The following is a 21,852-nucleotide window of genomic DNA, read 5'->3' on the forward strand; positions in this document are numbered from 1 at the left end:
TAATTAGCAATCAATGTCGTTATGTGTAGAGTGTGATAGCTCCATTGACTGGTTAACTGATGACTGGTGGTATAAGGTTTATTATCAGCTCCATTACAAATCAATGACTTATCATTAAATAGACTTCATTCTCACCTGGGGTATATCCCTTCCGTTCAATTTTGGCACTTAAGGAAATAGGACCTGAGGTGCAGAACCAACAGCAGAGCGTCTTGTCTTTCGTGCCTGCCTGTGGTGACTGAGGGGGGAAACAAAAAAGACATGTTAGCTCACGGAGAGTTTCCCTCGCCATTTCAGCTCTGCTGTCAGAAACCAGTAAGAGCCCTGCAGGGTTGATAAACTAGTTGCTTTTTCCATTGAAAACACACTAAGGATAAAGACATCATTTTGACCTCTTGTGCAAAACAAAATAACTGTCACGCGATATTACATTTATGCATTTAATCTTTAAACTGTCATTCACCAAAGGCAGATTAAACTAACCGCACAGATTACAACGGCTAATTTTTTCCAAAGTTGCCCCATAATTAGAAAAGTGCTGCCTAGACTTGAGTCATATTAGCCGCGAGCTACAGACTCTCACTCTGTGGATGCCTGAGCCAACAGGAAGACTTATGAAAGCGGGGGGAGCTCACCAGCAATAATGGAGTGTTGATGTCAATGTGCTCGAAGACTGTGAATTCCTTCTTGGTTTTCATGGGTAGCAGCCATGGCCTGTGGAGTTCTGCCTTGACCCAATAACGCACACTGCCATGCTTCCCTTCAAAAGAGGTAGCCAGAGGTCTGCAGGAAAGAACACGTCCAAGGAAAGAAAGGGGAAAGGGAACAAAAACAGGTCATACTTCGGTGTCACTAGAGGGAGCACATATCGCTAATATTGCCGTTTGCAAATATTGACATCACAAATATATCCATGCCCCTATGCTATCTCAGACAGGCTACCGCTGAATAAATGATCCAGAGGCCTAATAACACTGCTCTCTGGCTTCATTACTCAAACGTTGTTTTTAAGACACTCACGTCTGTGGAAGCTCCAGGCTGAATGCATACTCGTGTCTTCCTGAATGGATAGTGGTGAGTCCTTCCTCCGAGTTGTCATCGTCTGAAAGACAAGGAGGACAATATTCCAAGCACGTGTATACCATACCTGGGTAAAATACTCTACCAAGGCATCTGAAAGTCGGATCAAAAACACAGGGCGGGGGAGACAAGAGAGAATAGATGGATTTTACTATTTGTCTGTAGAAAGTAAGTGTACTGAGAAACATGCATCAGACCAGTAGCCTATAAGATCACACCATATCAGAGTGATCCTAAAACAAAAGCCCATGCAAAACTGTCTTGCACTGAACAAAAACACACAACATTTTGCTGTAGCAAGATAGGAATAAAAAAGAATTCATCATAGAGACAGGGGACGTATTTTGGAATAGGAAGAACACTAGGGAATCCACAAGCTATGGCTGTTCTTTTTTTTTCGAGGGGAGGGGGCATTTACGCATCGTGAAATTGGCCATGAAATGTTGGGTATGAAAAATTTATGTAATTTTATTTTATAACATCATAACAGCATTTTGAAAAGCCTGGGTCGACAGCCTGCTTCTGCCAGCTCAGCAGTCCCTCCCCCTAGCCGCCTGTGGTAAACAAGTGCAGAGCTGTCAGTCAAGCAGCAGACTGGAGCAGGAGGAGACCGGCCTAAACCGGTGTGGAGCCGGTCTCCTCTCATTACGCATTCACTGTGCGCCACCTCACTACTGCCAGCTCCATCCCATCCAACCGCTTTCAATGCATCGTCTTACAAAGGCTGGATGAACATTTACATTATTTTCTTTACGCTAATATTTTTATTTTATTTTATTTTTAGGACTGTGGCGAAAGTTATTTTTGACTGGGAAGAATGATGTGATTAAATTTGTCAAGGCTCTTTCTGCAATCGAAGATGTTTCCCCCCCCTCTAGTCTACATGTAGGCTGCATTAGCAAAGGTTTAACAGAGATGCATTACAATATATCTCACATTAATAATTATCCTTTTCACAGTATTTCAAAAGTTAAAATCCCCTGACAGTTGGATAGAATGACAGCTGGCTCAGCTACTACGACCAGACTATTTGCCTATTCGTCGAATCGGACTAGAACTGACATGGATGGACCTCTAGTACAGTAACATTGGTATATTATGGATAAACTGAACGTCATCTGTTATCACAGCACCAGGGGGAGAATGTTGCCTTTTCCAACGCAGCTTTTGCTGCAGCCTGGGGACCTTTCTCAGTGCAAAGTTGCAGCTCCCTACGTTATAAATTGTCCCCCCACCCCCTTGCAGAACAGCACATAGGCCTACAATGTGCATAATAATCAGTGGAAATAAATGCAATAGAAACAGAGGGGGGAGGATTGCACCTCTCCTGTCCTATACATTTTCATTGAGAACATTTCGAAACTGTATGTGTCCCTAAATACCAATCATATGCATTCAACGTATACTGCTCGTGTTTCTGCGTTTTTCCCCTAGAAAAAGTTGCAGATGTTTCTGTCACTCGCTGCAAGATCATGATGTCATTGGTTACACATGAGCACCTCAGCCAATGAACGCGGGGAAAGGACTGGTGCTTTGCCTAAGCCCCACCCTCCTTCGGTCCAGTTTTCTGAACAGGATTGAACCGCTTTGAACAATGGGTGGAAACTTAAGAAAAGCTACAAAGATACACCCTATGCGCATCCTTCTACGATGAAAATCTAACACAAACCTCCAAGATATCATCGCAAACTATTTCTTTAGCGCACCCAGTCTCGAAAATGACTATAATTGGCGTTTTTCCGTGAAAATACAGAAAGTGTAGATGTGTACCCTATGGCTGTCATTCATTCAAATCACCACCTTGACACAAACAAGCGAGGATGGAGCTTCAAACGACCACTGTCACAAACCACAAACAACTATCACCAAAAATACGAGGTTAATATTAAAAGCTGTCCAATATTCTTAATTTTGTCTGTTATTTATTTCACAGCTACAGGCTGACAGCACAGCATCTTCCAGCCAACCTGATCATCAGCCAGCACAAAGACTGAGCATCTTCTCACAGCCAAAGCAATTTCTCTAAAACTTCTACTGAGATAATTATCAGCGTCTCTTACCTCTCTCGTGCCCAATCAAGATGTCTTTGTGATTTAGATATTCCACTTCTTCTGTGTAGTTCTGCGTGTAGGCAGTGTTGGATCCAGCATTTCTCGATTCAGTCCAACGAACTTTTGCAAATCCTTTGGCGTGGATTTTGAGAGATTTCACGCGGATTTCTCCCGTGACTTCGATGACAACCCTCCCTGAGACGGAGTCCCCGCTCGAGAAGACGGGGACATTGCTGTCATTGAGACAGTCGTAGCTCACTGTGAAGCTCTTTACCTTTCCTAGCACCATGGTGGAAAGGAGTAGGTTACAGAGAGCTAGAAATTAAAATAAAAAATTATGTGAAAAAATAATCTCATAAGAAAATGCAGTATTCAGACACTGATCGGTATCTCTGCCCTGCAAAAAGCAGTAGGCACGATCAGTGGTTTCTGTGCGAGCAGTTCATTGAGATGTGTGAAGGCTGAATAACAGCAATGGATGCTGTTATCGTCCGCCTCTCTGCGCGTTGGTCTCCGGTCAAAGACAAGGAAACTCCTGTAGCCAGCTCACTTTAAGCGACGGGCTGGCTGAAAAACAACCTACGGAGCATGCGCATGGCTTCACTGCCCCCTCCTTCCGCCTTCTGGAACAAGGAGGGGGAAGTGTGGCACTGAGCCAGATGACAAGTTTGGTCAAACAGCTGATACACTGCAAAAAATGTTCATCGTAACCATTGACCAATTAACCATTTTATCTCTAGTATGTGTTCCTTTGTACAGGCAAGAAAATGGCTCAATGGACGGGGTGAGATGGGTTTTTATCTCCACTTTAAACATTTAGAATGTAATTTGGATTTAAGATAATTTTTTAAGATAGCTGATTTGCATTGGGTGGAATTATCCCACCCAGTTTAAGAAAAATAAGACCTGAATCCATCAACAACACTAAAATGCTTAGCCTGACACCACCAGGTTCCCAGGCTACTAAATTCCCATAGGCTACCACCGTTTTCAGCTGAAAAAGTGGTTTAGGGCTTTAGTTACTCTGTAAAGCATTATTTTTCAACTGACTTAGGTCTGTAGGTTTTAGCATTCTGGTCTCAAACACAAATGGCTCACTACAGATACTATTCATGTAGACCTGCATTGTTGCTTGATGCAGGATAGGCCATGCATGCAGAATTTCTGGACTCTATGCACAAATGTGAAGAGATTAGACGTTGGGTAGACTTAAAGAAAAGCCTCCCATACAAACCTGCCACACATGGCCTTCCTATCAAGATTACAATGATCCAACATGCTCCACACAGACAAGGGACTGGGGGTTGGGGCTTCATTGTGTTGAACTCAGTTTTCAGCAAAACAACTCTGTGGCTCAAAACGCCACCTCGTGGATGCAAAGGGTTTAAAACCAATCATCACCTGTTGAACAGTGCACACTAGCATTCACCTGACAATTATTGATAATAAGCTATTATATATATATATATACTGTATATATATACATATACATATACATACATACATACATACATACATACATACATACATACATACATACATACATACATACATACATACATACATACATACATACATACAATAAAATGTGACTCCTTTTATATGTTTTTAAACAGCAGTTGGCCCATAAGAAAAGGTTGTGCAATAGGCTAATGTGATTTGGGAGTTTGTGTGGAGCAAGGCCTTATTTCTAGGCCTATGTTGCAAGATCTTCCAACAGGCCAACATCAACGCCACTGGATAACTTTAGCTAATTATGTTAAAAGAAGAACACATTCACTTTTACTTCCTAGGCATGTTTGAAAGACTGTTTATTTTAGCCGCTGAGCTTAGTTTATTAGATTATGATATTGATGATATACTCCATGATTCTTTGTTGGGTAAACTCATACTGTATGTCAAGGCTAGCCCTGTGGTAGTGTGTGTGTGTGTGTGTGTGTGGGGGGGTCGTCCCCAGCAAAAAAAATCCAGCCATAACTTAGCACAACAAAATAATGTATGACTATTTGTTCATGGGTTTCATACAAAAGTGCAGCAAAACAGAAATAACCAAGCAAGCACTGATATGGAACCCACAAGGCAAATGGGGGAGAGGGAGACCCAGAAATACCTGAAGAAGGAGCACAGAGCTTAGAGCACAGAGAGAGAAGAATGGACTGATGTGGCAACAGCTGGAGAAGATGGCATAAGACAGACAAGGGTGGCAACTGTTCATCAATGGCCTACCTACCGGTATGTTCCGCAAGGAATACAAAGGCCTAATCAAATCTTCACACATTTGGTAATAAAACATCTAAAAGTGTGATGGCCCTCACTCATCCAGCCCTGTCTTGCAGGAGCCTGATTTTGGGGTAATTATAGGCTGATCCCTCCTCACCGATCAGCCTAATGACCCCATGCAACACCAGCTCCTGCCAGACAGGGGCCAGGATGGGGGACCCTGTGACAAAATCTTATCAAATGGTGGCCCATGGTCTAATTTATGTCAGTAGGGGTCCTTGATGTGAAAAAGTTTGAGAAGCACTGGCCTAAAATAGTTTAGTTTCTCACATGTTTTGGCCAGATGCATAAAGGATGGTTTTAAACAAGGTTAGTGCTGCCATCTACAGTCTACACTGAGTCATTACATCAAGAGAAAGTAAACTTAAAATTTAAATTTAAATCATTTTCATAAACATAAACTAATTAGCCCAGTTAAATTTCTTATTTTGCTGGAAAATAAAGTATCCTCTTGTTTTTGAGGTAGGATTATGTTAATTTGCAGTCTTGACTTTTTGCCTGTGGAAATAGTCACTTACTGAAATATACAAACTCTTATTTTGAAAGTGGAACCCGGAAGTTTATATCAGATCCGTCTCACTCCAAGTAACAGAGAAGTAACAGGCTGGTGAATGTCAACAACAAATCTCTAGCTTCTTTTACAACAACAACAACCCGAGAGAAGAACAACAACAAATCACCATATTTATTGTGAATCGTTGTCATGTATTTAATGTTTGCTTTGATTCTACTGTTTCAAATCTTTGGTGAAAGCATTTGCCAAAATCGTACCAGACCCAACATTGTCATGGTGATGTCTGATGCATTTGTAAGTAGGCTACCACTTACAGAAGTTTGAACAGAAGTTACAACATAGCTTTAATCCTATAAATAAGAAGTTGCTACTATAAAATACTATTTACTGTACTAGGCGGCAGGAGCAGTATATATGTCGATATCAAATACTTATTGTTGACATTTTGTCTTTGCTTGACTAGCCAATGGCTTAAAGTTTAGCTTTTAATATCACTTTTCTCTTTTGTGGAGGATGGGCGATTGACCTTTGACCCTGGCAGTAGAGTTGTGCAGCTACCATACATAAACTACCTCCGAGAACTAGGTGCCACCTTCCTCAACGCCTACACCAACTCACCCATCTGCTGCCCCTCAAGAGCAGGTAAGAGACTGTACCACGCTGCCCATAGTCTCTCAAGCCAGTCTCACTTTTCCACAATCTTCCAATGCTCCAGAGACATGGAGCATTTATCAATTTCGGGAGCCAACACATCTGAGACTAAGCTGCCCACTAACAGACAGGGGTTTCCCCTCTAAATTAAATGTATAGGTGCCACCCTCACCTGGGTCTAAATTAGCATTTGTTTGTATTTTTTATTATTAGGGTTAGGGTTGTGACTCGTGTTTCCCCCATAAATGTGTTGATCTGAAGAATGATCTGACGTTTGTGTTCTATTTTTTTTATTACTTGCTTTAATATATAGTATCAGCAGCGCACATGTATGCTATCCTGCACTTCACTCCTCTGTGGCCATTTTACAAATAATGGACTTATTCTGTTTAAAATCTTTGTTCTTAGCAATGTGGAGCGGCCAGTTTGTTCACCTGACTCAGTCGTGGAACAACTACAAGTGCCTGGATGCTAATGCCACAACATGGATGGACTTGCTAGAGGAGAATGGGTATCATACCCACAGGCTGGGCAAGCTGGACTACACCTCAGCGAGTCACTCTGTCAGGTAAAGGCAGACATGTCAGGGATCTGGACAAGAGACAAGAGCCTGCATGCTCAAAAGTGGTCTCTTACAAGAAAACCCTACCTTTTTTTAGCACTTCATTTCATTGCTAATTTGCAATAATATAACTGTATTATGGTGCACCTAATTTCCAGAACAATGTGTCATATTCACATCTTCTACTACTTTTGGATGCCTGCCCTCATGTGGCTCTTTCCAATTCCCATTTTGATTGAAAGGTTTGCATGTATGTAGTGGGCATTCATGTTGGTGGTGTCTGCAACACTTGCAGTAATCGAGTGGAGGCCTGGACACGAGATGTTCAGTTCCTCCTGCGCCAAGAGGGCCGGCCTGTGACACAGCTGGTTGGGAACGTGTCTAAAGTAAGGATCATGGAGAAAGACTGGGAAACCACAGACAAGGCCACCCAGTGGATCCACCACGTAGCTGCACCTCTGCACCAGCCCTTCGCACTCTACCTGGGCCTCAACTTGCCTCATACCTATAGAACTGACTCCCTGGGGCCCACTGCAGGAGGATCCACTTTCCGCACCTCCCCATACTGGCTCAAGAAGGCATGCTCTTTGTTTGTTTGTTTGTTTGTTTGTTTGTCTCTCTCTCTCTCTCTCTCTCTCTCTCTCTCTCTCTCTCTCTCTCTCTCTCTCTCTCTCTCTCTCTCTCTCTCTCTCTCTATCCCCATAAGTCTTACATTGTGTTTCTTTGGGCATATCAATTTAAAATCCCAATCACTTATTTTATTTTACATACACAGGTAAATTCAGATCTGATCTCGGTTCCTAAATGGCTGCCCACGTCTGCCATGCACCCTGTTGACTACTACTCCACCTTCACCAAGAACTGCAGTGGGAACTTCACTGAGGATGAGGTCAAAAGCATAAGGGCCTTCTACTATGCCATGTGTGCTGAAGCAGATGCCATGCTGGGTTAGTTGACAATGGCTACATGAGATGGCACCGGATTTTGGTCAGCACTGAATTCCATTATTGTCATCACTGCTTTATCCTGCTGCTATTAAATAATGTCAATTTGATCATTTATGATTGAAGAAATCCAGTAACTCTGTGCACATACAAAATGTCAAATGTAAAAAGCTACATCAAAATCCATATAGGAGCTTCTCCACCCTATCTCTCCCCACCCAAATTCCTCTTCATCACTGCATTTCTCTCTCTCCGTCTCTCTTTTGTTTTCTTTCTAGGCCAGGTCATCTCAGCTCTGAGAGAGACCGGTCTGCTCAACAACACTGTTGTGATCTTCACGGCTGACCATGGAGACCTGGCCATGGAGCACAGACAGTTCTACAAGATGTCCATGTTTGAGGGCAGTTCTCATGTCCCCCTGCTCATCATGGGCCCTGGGCTGATGTCTGGCCTGCAGGTCAACCAGCCTGTGTCCCTGGTTGATCTCTATCCCACTGTACTGGGTAAGGAAGGACAAAAACAAGGCACTTGTGGATAAAACAGGGGGGAAATATGATTTAAATTGGGATTAAAGTGTTTGTTGGGACATTTCCATTGAAGTATGTTTTTCTCTCTGATGTTAACTTGTAACTGATGTTGTAGTTGTCATAGACTGTGTTGCATAGTTGATTGCTCTATTGCTGACAAAAATGTGTTATTGTAAGTCGCTTTGGATAAAAGCGTCTGCCAAATGACGTAATCTAATGTAATGTAACTTTGCAGAGATGGCAGGCATCTCGGCAGCAGGTGATCTCAGCGGCCACTCGCTCCTTCCCCTTGTGTCCAAGGCCAGTGTTTGTCCCCGGAAGCTGCATCCAGACTGGGCTCTGAGTGAATATCACGGCTGTAACGCCAATGCCTCGACATACATGCTGAGAACGGCCCGGTGGAAGTACATCGCCTATGCGGATGGCTTGAGTATCCCTCCACAGCTTTTTGGTGAGTTCAGTGACTTTAGACACTTATAAACTAGAAAGGCTCAAACTAGAATGTGATAAGAACCAACTATACACATAAAAAAAAAACTATTCATCTTTCTTAAACTCTCAAATATAGCAGTTCCAATCTGTAAAAGTTGCCATTTTGGCGTTAAAACTTAAACTTCCACAATCTACTAAATTGTTCGCTGTTAGGCTATCATTCTCTAAGAGGAGTCACTTTTATCAAGCTTACTTAGTTTCTTCAAATGGTGGACATCTCATTTTTTTATTAAATGCATGAACAGAGAAGCCCCAAACACAATGTAGTGTGAAATGCATTAATAAAACCTTGACCTTTCTCTACTTTCTCTCTCATTTGCAGACTTAACACTGGACAAGGAAGAACTTCACAATGTGGTGCGCAAACTCCCAGATGTCTGGGCGCATCTGGACAAGCTACTGCGTAGCATTGTAGACTATCCACACGTCTCGAAGACCGTCCATCTCTACAACAAACAGCAATTTAGTGCCTGGCGCCAGGGTCTGGGGAGCAATTACAGCCAGGTCATTGCTAACCTTAGGTGGCATGTGGACTGGCAGAAAGATGTATCAGCCAATGAGAGAGCTGTCGATGAGTGGCTCAACGGATCATTGTGATATTTATACTGCTGTTATAATGTTGGACAATGTAATTTGATCAGCTTGCTTTTAAACGTCCATGACTCACACTTGGACTTTTATCTCACATCTGTACTCTCAATGAGTATGTTGTGTGTGTGTGTGTGTGTGTGTGTGTGTGTGTGTGTGTGTGTGTGTGTGTGTGTGTGTGTGTGTGTGTGTGTGTGTGTGTGTGTGAGTGTGTGTGTGAGAGAGAGAGAGAGAGTACTCACTCACTGACTGAGTGAGTGTGAGAGACTGGAATTAGACTGGACCTAAGCATCTCCCTGCTGTACAGCTAAGGGAACCCTAAGCCGTAAGTGATATTTTACGATGCTGTCGGTTTTGTTCTCAAAGATAATGATGCAACAAGGTTAACTTGTGAAGACAAGGTATGATCATGGGCAGGACCCCTTCATTTTATTGTATTATTTTGAACATGCATGTCTGTCATTGGAAGTATTTTGTTTAGTGATTACTTTTTTCCTTTTTATATTGTTATTGTCATTGTTGGCGTTGCTGGTGTTGTTGAGAATGTTTATTTTCTATGCCTCAAATGTAGCTGTTGTATTAATGAAGGGATATGGGGTTTATAAAGAAAATTCTGGACATTGTTTCTGTCTTTTTGTACTGCTCTTCTGCTCTCCCCCAATAATAATGTTAAAAAAAGAAGCATGGGACCTCAAATGCATCATTGAGTGCTCAAATCAGCGTTGCCAGGTGTACGATAATTATCGTATTTGTACGATAATTCCGCCTTCTGTACGATGTACGATCGATAATGCCAAAATTCCCAGAAAGTACGATAATTTGATCATTTTGTGACAGTTGTAATCAATATACTAATATGGATCCTATGTTTGTTTATACACGTCTTCTCACAACGTCTTTGCAGTCAATCAATCATGCATTCCCCTAGGACAGGGGTTCCCAAACTTTTCCGTCCAAGTACCACTACATACCAAACCAAATTTCCCAGGGACCACTTCCACTGCATATACAAACCCCCCCCCCCCCTAAAATAAAATTAGCTGATGTAATCATGCAATAGCAGCAGAAAGGCTAAATGCCAATATAAGGCTATACTAGCTGGTTCAAAACGGACACACACGGACACACACACACACACGCACACACCTGCCAACATTAGGCTGTGAAAAAGAGGTCCCCTTCATCAGTGATGTCACTTTAGCAATTGTGATGTCATCAGTGATGGCACTTTAGCAATTGTGATGTCATCAGTGATGTCACTCGAGCAATTGTGATGTCATCAGTGATTCCATTTGAGCAATTGTGATGTCATCAGTGATGTCATAAATCAATTGTGATGTAATCAGTGATGTCATAAATCATTCCTGGCTGAGGCTATATAAGTGGTGAAGCACGGCCAGAAAGCCATTGACAGAAGAAGAAGAGGTGGAAGACGGCCACTGCTCGCGTACGATAATTTCCCTCCAAAAACGATCATTTTGACCCTCAGGTACGATAACTCAACATTTCCCACCTGGCAACACTGGCTCAAATGGACCAAACTGAAACGTGCTTTTATTTTGAAAATATAGACGGCTTTTACTTCCGTGTCATTCAACAAGGAAAAAAGAAAACAAGCCATTGCCAACAACAAACGCATGTTAACTGAATGGTTGGATATTTGCCGAGTCGCAGGGTAATTAACCAACTTTAGTTTACCGAATCAATAAATCGCTTGTTATATTTATAAAGTTTTGAAAAACGAGTTGTCATTTGAAACCCAGGCCACGTTAACGTTATATACTGGCTTTGAACAGCTAACGAGTTGAACGCTACTTGAGTTTGCTGTCAAGTCAGCTGTCAAATCGTTTTCCAGGCAAATCACTGCTATCGTTCTTGTGCAATAATATTATTTCAGACACACTTGATATGAGGATGTTCTGATGCGTATCAATATTTCTCACAGATACTCACGGGATGTCGAGTAAAGAAGTGAAAGCTGCACTGAAAAGTGCTAGAGAAGCCATCAAAAACAAGGAGTTCAAAGAGGCTCTGAAGCACTGCAAGGTAAACACACACACACACGCAAGGTAAGGCATCCCACCATGCAGGGATGAACCAAGGCAAAGGGGACAATTGAGGCGCAAATGTAGTTCTTGAATATAAATATTGAACCACTGACTTCCCTCTCTTCAACCTGGCTTTAGGCTGTTTTGAAGATTGAGAAGAACAACTATAATGCATGGGTCTTCATCGGCTTGGCAGCCAGTGAACTGGAGCAGCCAGACCAGGCGCAGACCGCATACAGAAAGGCCCTGGAGCTGGAGCCTGAGCAGCTGCTGGCATGGCAGGTAAGACAGACAGCTTACCTCTGGTCAGTGCTCCCTCAAACTGAGAACACACCATCAACTGATCATTTTTACTGAGGTTATTGGATATTACAGCTCAGGCCCTTGTATAAATTAAATACTCTAAAAGCCTGAACTCACCAAAAGCCACATAATGTGTTTCAGGGCTTAGCTAATCTTTATGAGAAGACTGACCAGTGGGATTTCAAAACGGAGCTGCCTGACGTATATCAGAAGCTTGTTGAGCTATATGCAAGGTATGCTATTGAAGAACCTCTTCTTCAGAATCAGCCATCTTTCTTAAAATCGAATAGCACATATTTGATTTCTGATTTTGTTGATTCTCCTTCTGTTCTCCATCCACAGTTCTGACAAAACCAAATGTTATGAGGTGATCAGAAAACTGTCAGATATCTATCAATCGGACAAGGAATATTTAAAGGTATGTAACTTCTGAGGTCTTTAAGACTTAAGAGTGCAACGTTGGGTACTTAAGTGTCACTTATGAATGCGCGTGTGTGTGTGTGTGTGTGTAGTTGGCAAAGGTTTGGATTCAGCTCATCCAACTGAAGGAGGAGGAGGCTGTGGAGAAGACCGAGCTGCTGCAGCTATGGCAACAGATGACCTGTCTCCTGTCAGACTGCATGGATATGGAGGAGCAGGACAATGAAACTCAACAGCATGTAAGATGTCCCTAATATACGTACAATGAAACTCAGCAGCATGGGATGATATAGTACGTATTATGTAATTGCATTAAGTTTGTCAATAGCCTAAATCCCTATGTAGAGAAAATAAAGCTGGTCTATTGTTATCTTTAGCAATTTACCATTGACTGTCAAAAATGTGAATAGTGAATGTGACGACGCCCATTGGTTCGTGGACCCCCGTTTTGAAGCCTGTAGTTTGACATGTTGGCCGTCTTCGTTCTCACTCAGCTCGTGTGAGATCAGGGGTTTCCCACAGAGCCGCTGCTCCGCCTGCTATTGGCCCGTGATTGGTGACCTGTCAATCACACCCAAAACATAGTCTTTTTTATCTTCTATTTTACTCTACATTACATATAAATTCACCCCCGTACAGTTGTCATGGAAGGTGAAAATAGCTATAGAGACCAAAACCCCTCTTTTTTTATGCGGAGTGCAGTGATTCAACGTAATATTTGAGTCTGGGAAGAGACTACTTCCGCATTGGCCTCAATTTTCTTTACCGGAACTTGGGGCTTGATAGACACTTATACACCCAATAGTGGCTGTGAGAGACATAGAAAGCTGGACTTAAACTAGACTAAAATACTACACAGCCCTAGCCTGGGTAAACCCAGCCTCCACGTGACCTCTATGTGCTATCAGTCACGAAGAAGAAACTTACGCTACAGGCATAGCCTGTGATGTCACGTTGAAGGCTGGGTTTACCCAGGCTAACACTGCCCTGTGTTGACTGACCCAACTCACCAAGGGTGGATCTACATCAATGGTGGGGACAACATGTTTACTATTTGCTTGTTGTCTTTGGCTATGCTAGTTAATCACAGCATTTGAGAAGGCCATGGTTCTCACCCACCCTGTGCCAGGAGAGGAACACAGGAAGATCTCAGCCGATTATGTCACATGTCTTTCTAAAGTAAGTAAGCTCTCTATCAGATGTTTGTGTTTCACCATCGCAGAAATACAAGGACATTGTCAGTGTGTGCAGATCCACTGATAGGATTGAAATTAAGCCAGCTCATTGTCCTAATTCAGCTGCTGGTCATGAATGTGTCCTCTCTGTAGCTTCCACATGAAGAAGCCAAAATGAAACAGGCATGTGAGTCCATGCTGTCCCTCTACCCCAGCCACAGTTATCCTCTTGAAGTCCTTTGTTCTCACTATCTCAAAACGGGTAATACACTCGCATCTCACTCCTTAAAGACAAAGTTATAGTGATCAACTTACTCATACAGATTCAAGTAACTGCCCAAAGTGACATTGTAAATGAGTACAAATTTTCATTTGCATTCAAAAAGTCAGTCAGTAGATACATGTTAATACATGTATCAAAAAGTCAGTCAGCAGATACATGTTAAATACACGCTTTGCTTTCATTTGAAGGTGTCCAGAGTGAGGATGCAGGCAGCTGTTTCTCTCGTCTTCTGGAATTGGCCCCCAACAATGGGTTAGGTCATTTGGGTCTGGGCACCAAAGCTCTACAGGAGGGCAAATATGAAGTTGCCATTAAGGACCTGACACAAGGTTAGTTTGCACTTCAGCAAAGAATGCATCCTGTTCTTAGGGTACCTGAACACCCTCTTACTCAACACATGCTGCTTAAAGGAGGACTTACCTCCAAAACACTTTTTTTCAGCTTTTAACCAATATATATGACTTTGGGGGTGATGTGTGAAGAATTCTGGTCACAATTTCCACATTTGACACCAAACTGTTGCCATTTTACCATTTGTATCATTTTTCAGCAGCATACCTGGCATAAGCGCCCTCTTAGGGTCAAAGACTGCTTTTTTTTTTTTTTTTCTCAAATGAATGGGAGATTAGGAACACTTTGACGTCACAGTGTTCCCAAAGACTATGGGATTTCAAGATAATTACTCCCCTACCCCCCCTGTACCCTTTCGGCTCCTCAGAACTCCAAGCCTATTCCTATTGAAGTTTGCTCTTAAAATACTGAACCAAACGTCGTCAAAGTTGGCACATGTCTTAATTATAGTTAGTTTCCCGCTGAATGTGTCACTACTTTATTAATATCTTACCTGAATAAGCTCGAATGATGATGTATATATTATCAGTCCGAGTTGGAAGCAGCTGTCTCCAGCCCAGCCAGGCGGGAGAGAGTCCTACTGTAAACCTCATGCACTAGCTCCAAGCTCCGCGGGCGCGCGCAGCAGAGCAGAGCTCTCTGTGCTCTGAGAGTAGAGAGAGCAGTCTGATATTTCCGCAAACAAATATGGTCGCAGTTTAGCGCACATGTAAAATATAACGCTATACTACGACGTGACAACGTGACAAAGCTTCTCTAAACACATCGGCTACTATCATTTCCCTGCATCCCTCCTACTGAGATTATATCGGTAATGATTTTGGACAGACTGAATGCGCGGAGGAGAAGGAGAGATCTGCAGCTCTGCCCTGAGTAGCCCTGAGAGACACTCGCCTCGCTCCGACTACTGTGCCCGTCTGTGAAAAGCGTCCTGTCCAGTCGCACCTTCGCAAACAGATGCGGGATTCCCTCAATCCTGTACCCAATCTCAGACTGTATTCTCTAAATCGCACACCAGCTATTTCTGTCTGTTTGTTTGTTGCTCCGTGAGGTTACAAGCGCCCCATGCATGCAACAGGCTGTTTCGCCAGCCGGGGTCTGGCAGGAGGGAGGAGGCGCAGGCAGCCTGCACTGCGCTGAGAGGAAAAAACTTTTGCACAACTTTTAACAACAATCACGAAAAGCCCCCAAACTAAAATGAAAAAGGGACTATATGGCAACTTGGACGAGGGAATGACGTAGAGAAATCTCGCATTGTGTTACCCCAGAACGGGGGGTTTGTCGTATTGTGCGGTGTGCTGCTGTAACGAGCCCATGCCACTTTGCTCTCGTAACGTAGTTCAACACACTGCCATAGAGTTACATGCAGAAAAATAATTAAATTTCTAGTTCGCCACTGAATTACCAAATTGATATAACTTTCAACCATTTTGAGCAAAGCTCTTTCCATACAGGCCACCAGCGTTGGCTAATTGTTGATATTTATACAGATATGGCCCCTCTCAAATAAATTATTTTTGAGGCAATAGGCAAACTGTAATGGCGTCGATTTCCGAAAAAAAATCTGGACTTCAACACAGCCAAAGAGTCCAGTATAGACAAGAGCATATGTCATTTCTTGGTTTTTTCCATAGGTATTTTCAAATCACTGTTCTAATACATATCTAGGGGGTAAGTCCTCCTTTAAGCTTTTAGGCTAATCTCACCATGAGCATCGCTGTCATTTGTGCTCTGTGGAGTTTGTGCACAAATCTCTGATTTGACTGAATGTTCTGTTTCATTAGGGTTGAAGAAAATGGGCTCCAGTACAGGATGGTGCAGCCTGGCACAGGCCCAGCTCAAAATGCATAGATACCCCGACACTGCTACGTCCTGCTCCCAAGGTACCGGTAGTCTACTGTCTATTCTCAAAGTCATCCAGTTGATCTGACAACATAATGTAGTCAATTGATGAGAAATAATTTGTTAGCTCTTTTTCCGGGGTCCAACAGAATTTCATTTATTTGGGTAGTGTAATTGATTAAAAACCCACTAGTGTGATATACAGTACCAGTCGAAATTTTTAACACACCTCATTCACTAAATGAGAATGTGTATCCAAATGTTTGACTAGTACAGTATGATGTTAGAGACAACAACGCTAACCACTACATCATCCCTGCGCGGTTTGTGTGTGTGTGTGTGTGTGTGTGTGTGTGTGTGTGTGTGTCCAATTGTGTATCAGGTCTGACACTGTGTGTGTCTGGTTTTGTGTATCAGGTTTGACACTGTCTGGTTTTGTATCAGGTCTGACATTGTGTGTCTGGTTTTGTATCAGGTCTGACACTGTGTCTGGTTTTGTGTATCTGGTCTGACACTGTGTGTCTGGTTTTGTGTATCAGGTCTGACACTGTGTGTCTGGTTTTGTGTATCAGGTCTGACACTGTGTGTCTGGTTTTGTATCCGGTCTGACATTGTGTTTGGTTTTGTGTATCAGGTCTGACACTGTGTGTCTGGTTTTGTGTATCAGGTCTGACACTGTGTGTCTGGTTTTGTATCAGGTCTGACATTGTGTTTGGTTTTGTGTATCAGGTCTGACACTGTGTGTCTGGTTTTGTGTATCAGGTCTGACACTGTGTGTCTGGTTTTGTATCAGGTCTGACATTGTGTTTGGTTTTGTGTATCAGGTCTGACACTGTGTGTGTGAATGTTTTTTTGTAACAGGTCTGACACTGTATGTGTCTGGTTTTGTGTAACAGGTCTGACAGTGTGTGTGTCTGGAGACGAGGAGCTGCGACTGAGGCTGCTGAGACTGAGGCTGGAGGCCCTGGTCAGGAGTGGGGAGGAGAAGGCTGCAGACCAGGCCTTGGAGACACTGTCACAGGTAGCACACACACACACACACACACACACACACACACACACACACACACACACACACACACACTTATCCACCTACTCGTTGCTGTTATGTTTGGTTACCTCCACCAATGAGGTAATGATTTGCCCCATCTCTGTTAATCCCACCGTCTGTCTGTTAGCAGGATATAAGGATATTAACTAGTTTGCACAAAACTTGGTATGAAGGTTGGGCCATGGGCTACATTTCTCATGTTGTTTGGCCAAAAGGGGGTTTGGTGGTGGGTGTGGCATATCACTAAATGGTGCATAGACCAGAACAGCACATCCGGGTAATTTGCAAAACTTGAAGGCCGCGCCCCTTTTTGGGGGATAACACAAGCCACTCGCGTTGACTTCAATGTAAAATAGCAGTACCCAAAACATCTATAGAAAAATAACAGAATTCATTTCCTTTATAAATGACCCAAAGACACCATGACATGACAATATATTTCAACTCGGCCGGCCATAGAATGCGCAAGATACATCGACACGAGGTACTTGCCTTATATGAACACTGTATCCAGTTTCCACCAGGTTACATGCATCGTCCACATTGACGGCGTCACGCCTATGCGCCTACCCTATCGCAGACCTTTTTTTTTTTTTTTTTTTTTTATTGTTAGTGAAACTATAACAACACAGCAACTCTTCGGCATATCTCTATCAAATTAAACCGTTTTAAATAGTTTGTTTGAAGTGGTTTCGGCTTCTTGTACCGTCATTTACTATGGTGGGTTTCCCCTAAAAAGGGGCGCGGCCTTGGAGCTGGGCGCTTGAAGACGCGACGCAGTTCTGGTCTATACCACCGGTAACCTCTGAACAAATTAATGCATCACTACAAAACTGTATTTACAGCCTTGTCACAGGGCAAGGAAAGTAAAGAGGTACTAATGATCCCAAAAATTATAATACTGCTTTGGCATCTGCTTTTTTGCCACAAGAAAATTGTTGTGCCACTTCAAAATTAAATCTTTAATACCAAAGGAAATGCACTTTATGCTTTTTTCCCCCTAGCCAGTCTGTCTTCCTCTTTCTGAATTTTTTCCCCCCATGTTTTCTTTAGATCCCAGATGGTGAAAAAGACCCAGTTCTGGTAGCCTTTAAAGGAAGAGCGTATCTGAATAAAGGACAGGTTGACCAAGGACTTCAGGTGAGGTATCTCTTACCTACTGAATGCTGCCTAATGTAAACGTCAGAGTTATGACAATGGTACTAATCATATTAATAATAATACAATTTATAATATTATATGAGCTCCCTGATCAAGAAATGCAATGTTGCAATGCAGACAGTAGGGATAGATAATTACAGCTGAATATATACTTTTGGCACATTGACCGACGAACAACAGACAATGCTTACAGTTTCATATAAATATCTAACCTTTATCTTCATATACTTCAAAAGAGGAAATAGTTATATTTCTTAGACACAAAAAAGATTGATGGAGAGAAAATAACTGCATGTTCCATAGGTGTCTTCTGAGCTGCTGGCCTCTAACCCTAACCTGGCCCAGGGGTTGGCACTGAGAGGATGGGCACAGTTAGCCCAGGGCCAGCACCACCTGGCAGAGCAGAGGTAAAATAACAGTTTCTCTCTCTAGGGTCATGCAAAGCGTGCCTGTGTCCTTCCATCGAAGTGTGTTGGCCTACCTTGTCGTAGCTTTGCATGGTAGAAATGGCTGCCCCTCCAAACCTTCTCTCTCTTGCTTTTCCATATGGTGTAGTTTCCTGGAGGCGGCAGGCCAGAGCCCAGACTGTGGGGAGTACTACTTCCTCCTGGGCCAGCTCTACTGGGACATGGGAGAAGAGACCCGTCGAGACCGCAGCAAAGCCCATACACACCTGCTCAAGGTTAGCACAGATGTTAGGGAAAAAAGTTTTAGATTTGTAATAAGTATGGATCATCTCTTACTAGTACTATCGTGATAGAAGAGTTGTGTTGCAGAGCACTATACAGTATACATTTTAGAAATAAAATAATTAGCTGAAGTTCAACATTTAGTATCTAAAATATAGATGGTCCACTCTGTATTATCGTTAAACGGATTTAACTTACCTGCTAATCTGTAAAAAGTGCCACAATATGTTATCTTTTTGTTGCTAGCAGTCATTTTGCTAAATATGTCTGAACGGTGGATATCTTATTTGTGAGCCAAACTCTCCATTTGTATGTTTCAGGCTGCAAAACTAGATCCAAACCTCGGCTGCGTGTTCCGCTACCTTGGACATTATTACCGGGAGGTGGCAAAGGAGCGTGGCCGGGCGCGTGGCTGCTATAAGAAGGCCTTTGAGTTGGACAGCAGCGATGTTGAGTCTGGAGCTGCCTCTGTGGATCTCAGTATGGAGCAGGAGGACATGGTGAGCGGCTTGGTTCAGAGCTGCCATGTGTGTTTTTTGGCATTCTTGTTACAGATGTTTCTGTTTGCCCTTCTTCATCTTCTCCCTTCCCCTTTGACCTGGCCCTTCTTCTCCTCTGCGTGCCACAGGACACTGCCCTGGCAGTACTTCAGTCGGTGATCGAGAAAGCCACTCCAGGCTCGGCCAAGTGGGCCTGGATGAGACGAGGCCTTTACCACCTGAAGGTTGGACAGCATCCACAGGCTATTGCTGAGTAAGAATCTCACGATTGTTTCTGATTATATTACATTGGGCTTTGTCATTCCATGCCACGTTTTTGCTCTTTTTTTGTTAATCCCTCGTGCAATTTCTTTCTTTCTTTCTTTCTTTCTTTCTTTCTTTCTTTCTTTCTTTCTTTCTTTCTTTCTTTCTTTCTTTCTTTCTTCCTTCCTTCCTCATTTTAGTATGCAGGCAGCATTGAGAGCTGACCCTGAGGACTGGGTGTGCTGGGAGTGTTTGGGCGAGGCCTACCTGAACCGACGGAGCTTCACGGCAGCTCTGAAGGCATTCGGCAAGGCCCACGAGCTTCAGCCCTCCTCCATCTACAGCGTCTACCAGACAGCAGCAATCAAACAGGTTCTGGGCAAGTTCAAAGAGGCTGCGGCAGAGTACCTGCAGATCACCACACGGGAGGACTACGTCCCTGCTCTCAAAGGTCGGCACGTTTCATAATTAACTGTCTTTTTGATATTCTCTCGTCTTGTACTTAATTTGGAATTATAAGTTTTATTGCATTTCTCAAGTGGGTCGTTGCTTTCTTGATCTGCTACTGGTTGTTTAATTTTCCGTGCTCTGTTGTTTAGGTCTTGGGGAGTGTCTGCTCTCACTGGCAAAAGGCTTAATGGAAGATTATAGAGATGGAGGGGCTATAGACCTCATCCAGCAGGCTATAAAAAACCTCTTCAGGTAATGACTAGAAATGTGTTTTAATATCATGTGAAACAAGGCTTCATCTGTGGCCCATTTTATCCCAGCATCAGACTGATGGCTTCTCGTTTTAATTCATCTATCCATTCACCTCTCCTTCTGTCCCCAGAGCAGTGGAGCTGCGTCCATACCTGTCCTGTTTGTGGAAGCTGCTGGGAGATGCCTGCACCACAGTCAGCACCGTGTCTCCAAACAGAGTCCGTGTTCTAATGCCAGGCCCGTTGGCTGGGTTAGACCCGGCCACCGAGAGCCACATTCTCAACCAGGCCCAGACACTCAAAGTCGGCGAGAGGTACCACCAACAGGCTTGGAATCACTGTATCACACATGCCTTGACTGCAAGGTTTTCAGACCTGCCTCAACCATTGCTACTCTGCTAATCCTACATCTTTATTTATTTTTTTACTTTCTGTTAAAAAAAAAGTCAGGAAAAAGAAAGGTACAGATGACAGTTGAGTAGTTTTAGTGACATAGTGGTCTTAGGGTTGGCCTTGGATAGAATATACACTGAATGAGTATGTGTGTGGTCTGTAGGTGCTATGGTCATGCTTTGAAGCTGATGCCTGAGGCCCCCAGCCTTTGGTTTGACCTGGGAGTCAACTATCACCGCCAGGCCAGCCTACCCTGCCCTACAGATGTGAGAGACCAGAACACCTCAGCCTTGCTTCTGGAGAAGGCCCAGCAGGTAATACTCTCTGTCCTGTGCAACCATTTAATAAATGAAGGCGTCCGCAATAATTGAATTTCCAAGACTCCCAAGTCTTTGATTGTTTTACTTTACATAGTTTGCTTGCAAAACAGTATTTTTAACCAGTCTTCTTCTCTCTTCTCAGTGTGTGAAAAAGGCTATCATGATGGACAGTGGGAACCATAGCTACTGGAATGCCCTGGGAGTGATTGCCATGAGCAAAGGTAATAATATAGAAGACTAACTCACTCTGGTAAATAATTTGTGTGACCTCTCTTTTTATTGTTGACCTAGGTCAGAAGAACTAATGACATTTATTACTTCCTGACATTCTTTCCTCTGACACAGGTCTTGAGAACTTTGCCCTGGCTCAACATTGCTTCATCAAGTCCATACAAGTTGAGGCAAATGTAAGTATTGCACATTTGTTTGTATACAGGTGGGGAATTGCATTTCCAGATAAAATGTTCATAATTTAATTTATTTTTTTACTAATCCACAATAGAATGTTGTTGCCTGGACCAGCCTTGGTGCCTTGTACTTGAAGAAGCAAAGTATAGAGGTGATTGGTAGTTGGTGTTCTTTCATAATTTTTGTATTAAATTTATCAAAGTTGGCTTCCCTTTTCATGGTATAATAGTAATACTTCTTATCTTGATTTCCCAGCTTTCACATGAGGCCTTCAC

At 43.0% G+C, this 21,852-nt stretch overlaps 3 protein-coding genes across 3 annotated transcripts; 2 read left to right on the forward strand and 1 right to left on the reverse strand.

Moving 5' to 3' along the window:
* Positions 1-135: 135 nt before the first annotated feature.
* LOC310772061 (arrestin domain-containing protein 3) lies at positions 136-3,642 on the reverse strand (the record flags this gene model as incomplete). The annotated part of the gene is made up of 4 exons (XM_083664527.1): positions 3,141-3,642; positions 1,021-1,102; positions 636-783; positions 136-238 (listed from the first exon to the last, which is right to left on the reverse strand). Coding segments are annotated over exons 1-4 (613 nt in total), but the record flags the coding sequence as incomplete, so codon positions are not given.
* Positions 3,643-6,094: 2,452 nt separating this feature from the next.
* LOC310772060 (arylsulfatase K-like) lies at positions 6,095-9,827 on the forward strand. Its single transcript, XM_083664526.1, has 8 exons — positions 6,095-6,219; positions 6,438-6,567; positions 6,985-7,144; positions 7,434-7,716; positions 7,914-8,085; positions 8,361-8,585; positions 8,845-9,060; positions 9,424-9,827. Exons 1-8 carry the CDS (start codon positions 6,115-6,117, stop codon positions 9,696-9,698), a joined length of 1,566 nt encoding a protein of 521 aa, XP_083520652.1. The 5' UTR covers positions 6,095-6,114; the 3' UTR covers positions 9,699-9,827.
* A 1,468-nt stretch (positions 9,828-11,295) lies between these two features.
* Positions 11,296-21,576, forward strand: LOC310772062 (tetratricopeptide repeat protein 37-like; the record flags this gene model as incomplete). Its single annotated transcript, XM_083664528.1, has 22 exons — positions 11,296-11,364; positions 11,635-11,735; positions 11,876-12,019; positions 12,182-12,273; positions 12,383-12,458; positions 12,553-12,699; positions 13,541-13,639; positions 13,789-13,897; positions 14,107-14,247; positions 16,054-16,152; positions 17,008-17,132; positions 18,216-18,302; positions 18,627-18,730; positions 18,879-19,005; positions 19,333-19,512; positions 19,641-19,765; positions 19,956-20,206; positions 20,355-20,457; positions 20,588-20,770; positions 21,013-21,163; positions 21,312-21,390; positions 21,515-21,576. Coding segments are annotated over exons 2-22 (2,574 nt in total), but the record flags the coding sequence as incomplete, so codon positions are not given.
* Positions 21,577-21,852: the final 276 nt, after the last annotated feature.

This window comes from Poromitra crassiceps (genome assembly GCF_964638095.1).
Source record: "Poromitra crassiceps genome assembly, contig: HAP1_SCAFFOLD_1837, whole genome shotgun sequence".
NCBI lineage: Eukaryota > Metazoa > Chordata > Actinopteri > Beryciformes > Melamphaidae > Poromitra > Poromitra crassiceps.

Excerpts from the sequence above, each read along its gene's own strand:
- LOC310772060 (XM_083664526.1), top strand. The coding sequence starts at position 6,115 with ATGTATTTAATGTTTGCTTTGATTCTACTGTTTCAAATCTTTGGTGAA. Across the intron at positions 6,568-6,984 it reads CTGCTGCCCCTCAAGAGCAG|CAATGTGGAGCGGCCAGTTT; the intron begins GTAAGAGACTGT and ends CTTTGTTCTTAG. Across the intron at positions 7,717-7,913 it reads CCCCATACTGGCTCAAGAAG|GTAAATTCAGATCTGATCTC; the intron begins GCATGCTCTTTG and ends TTACATACACAG.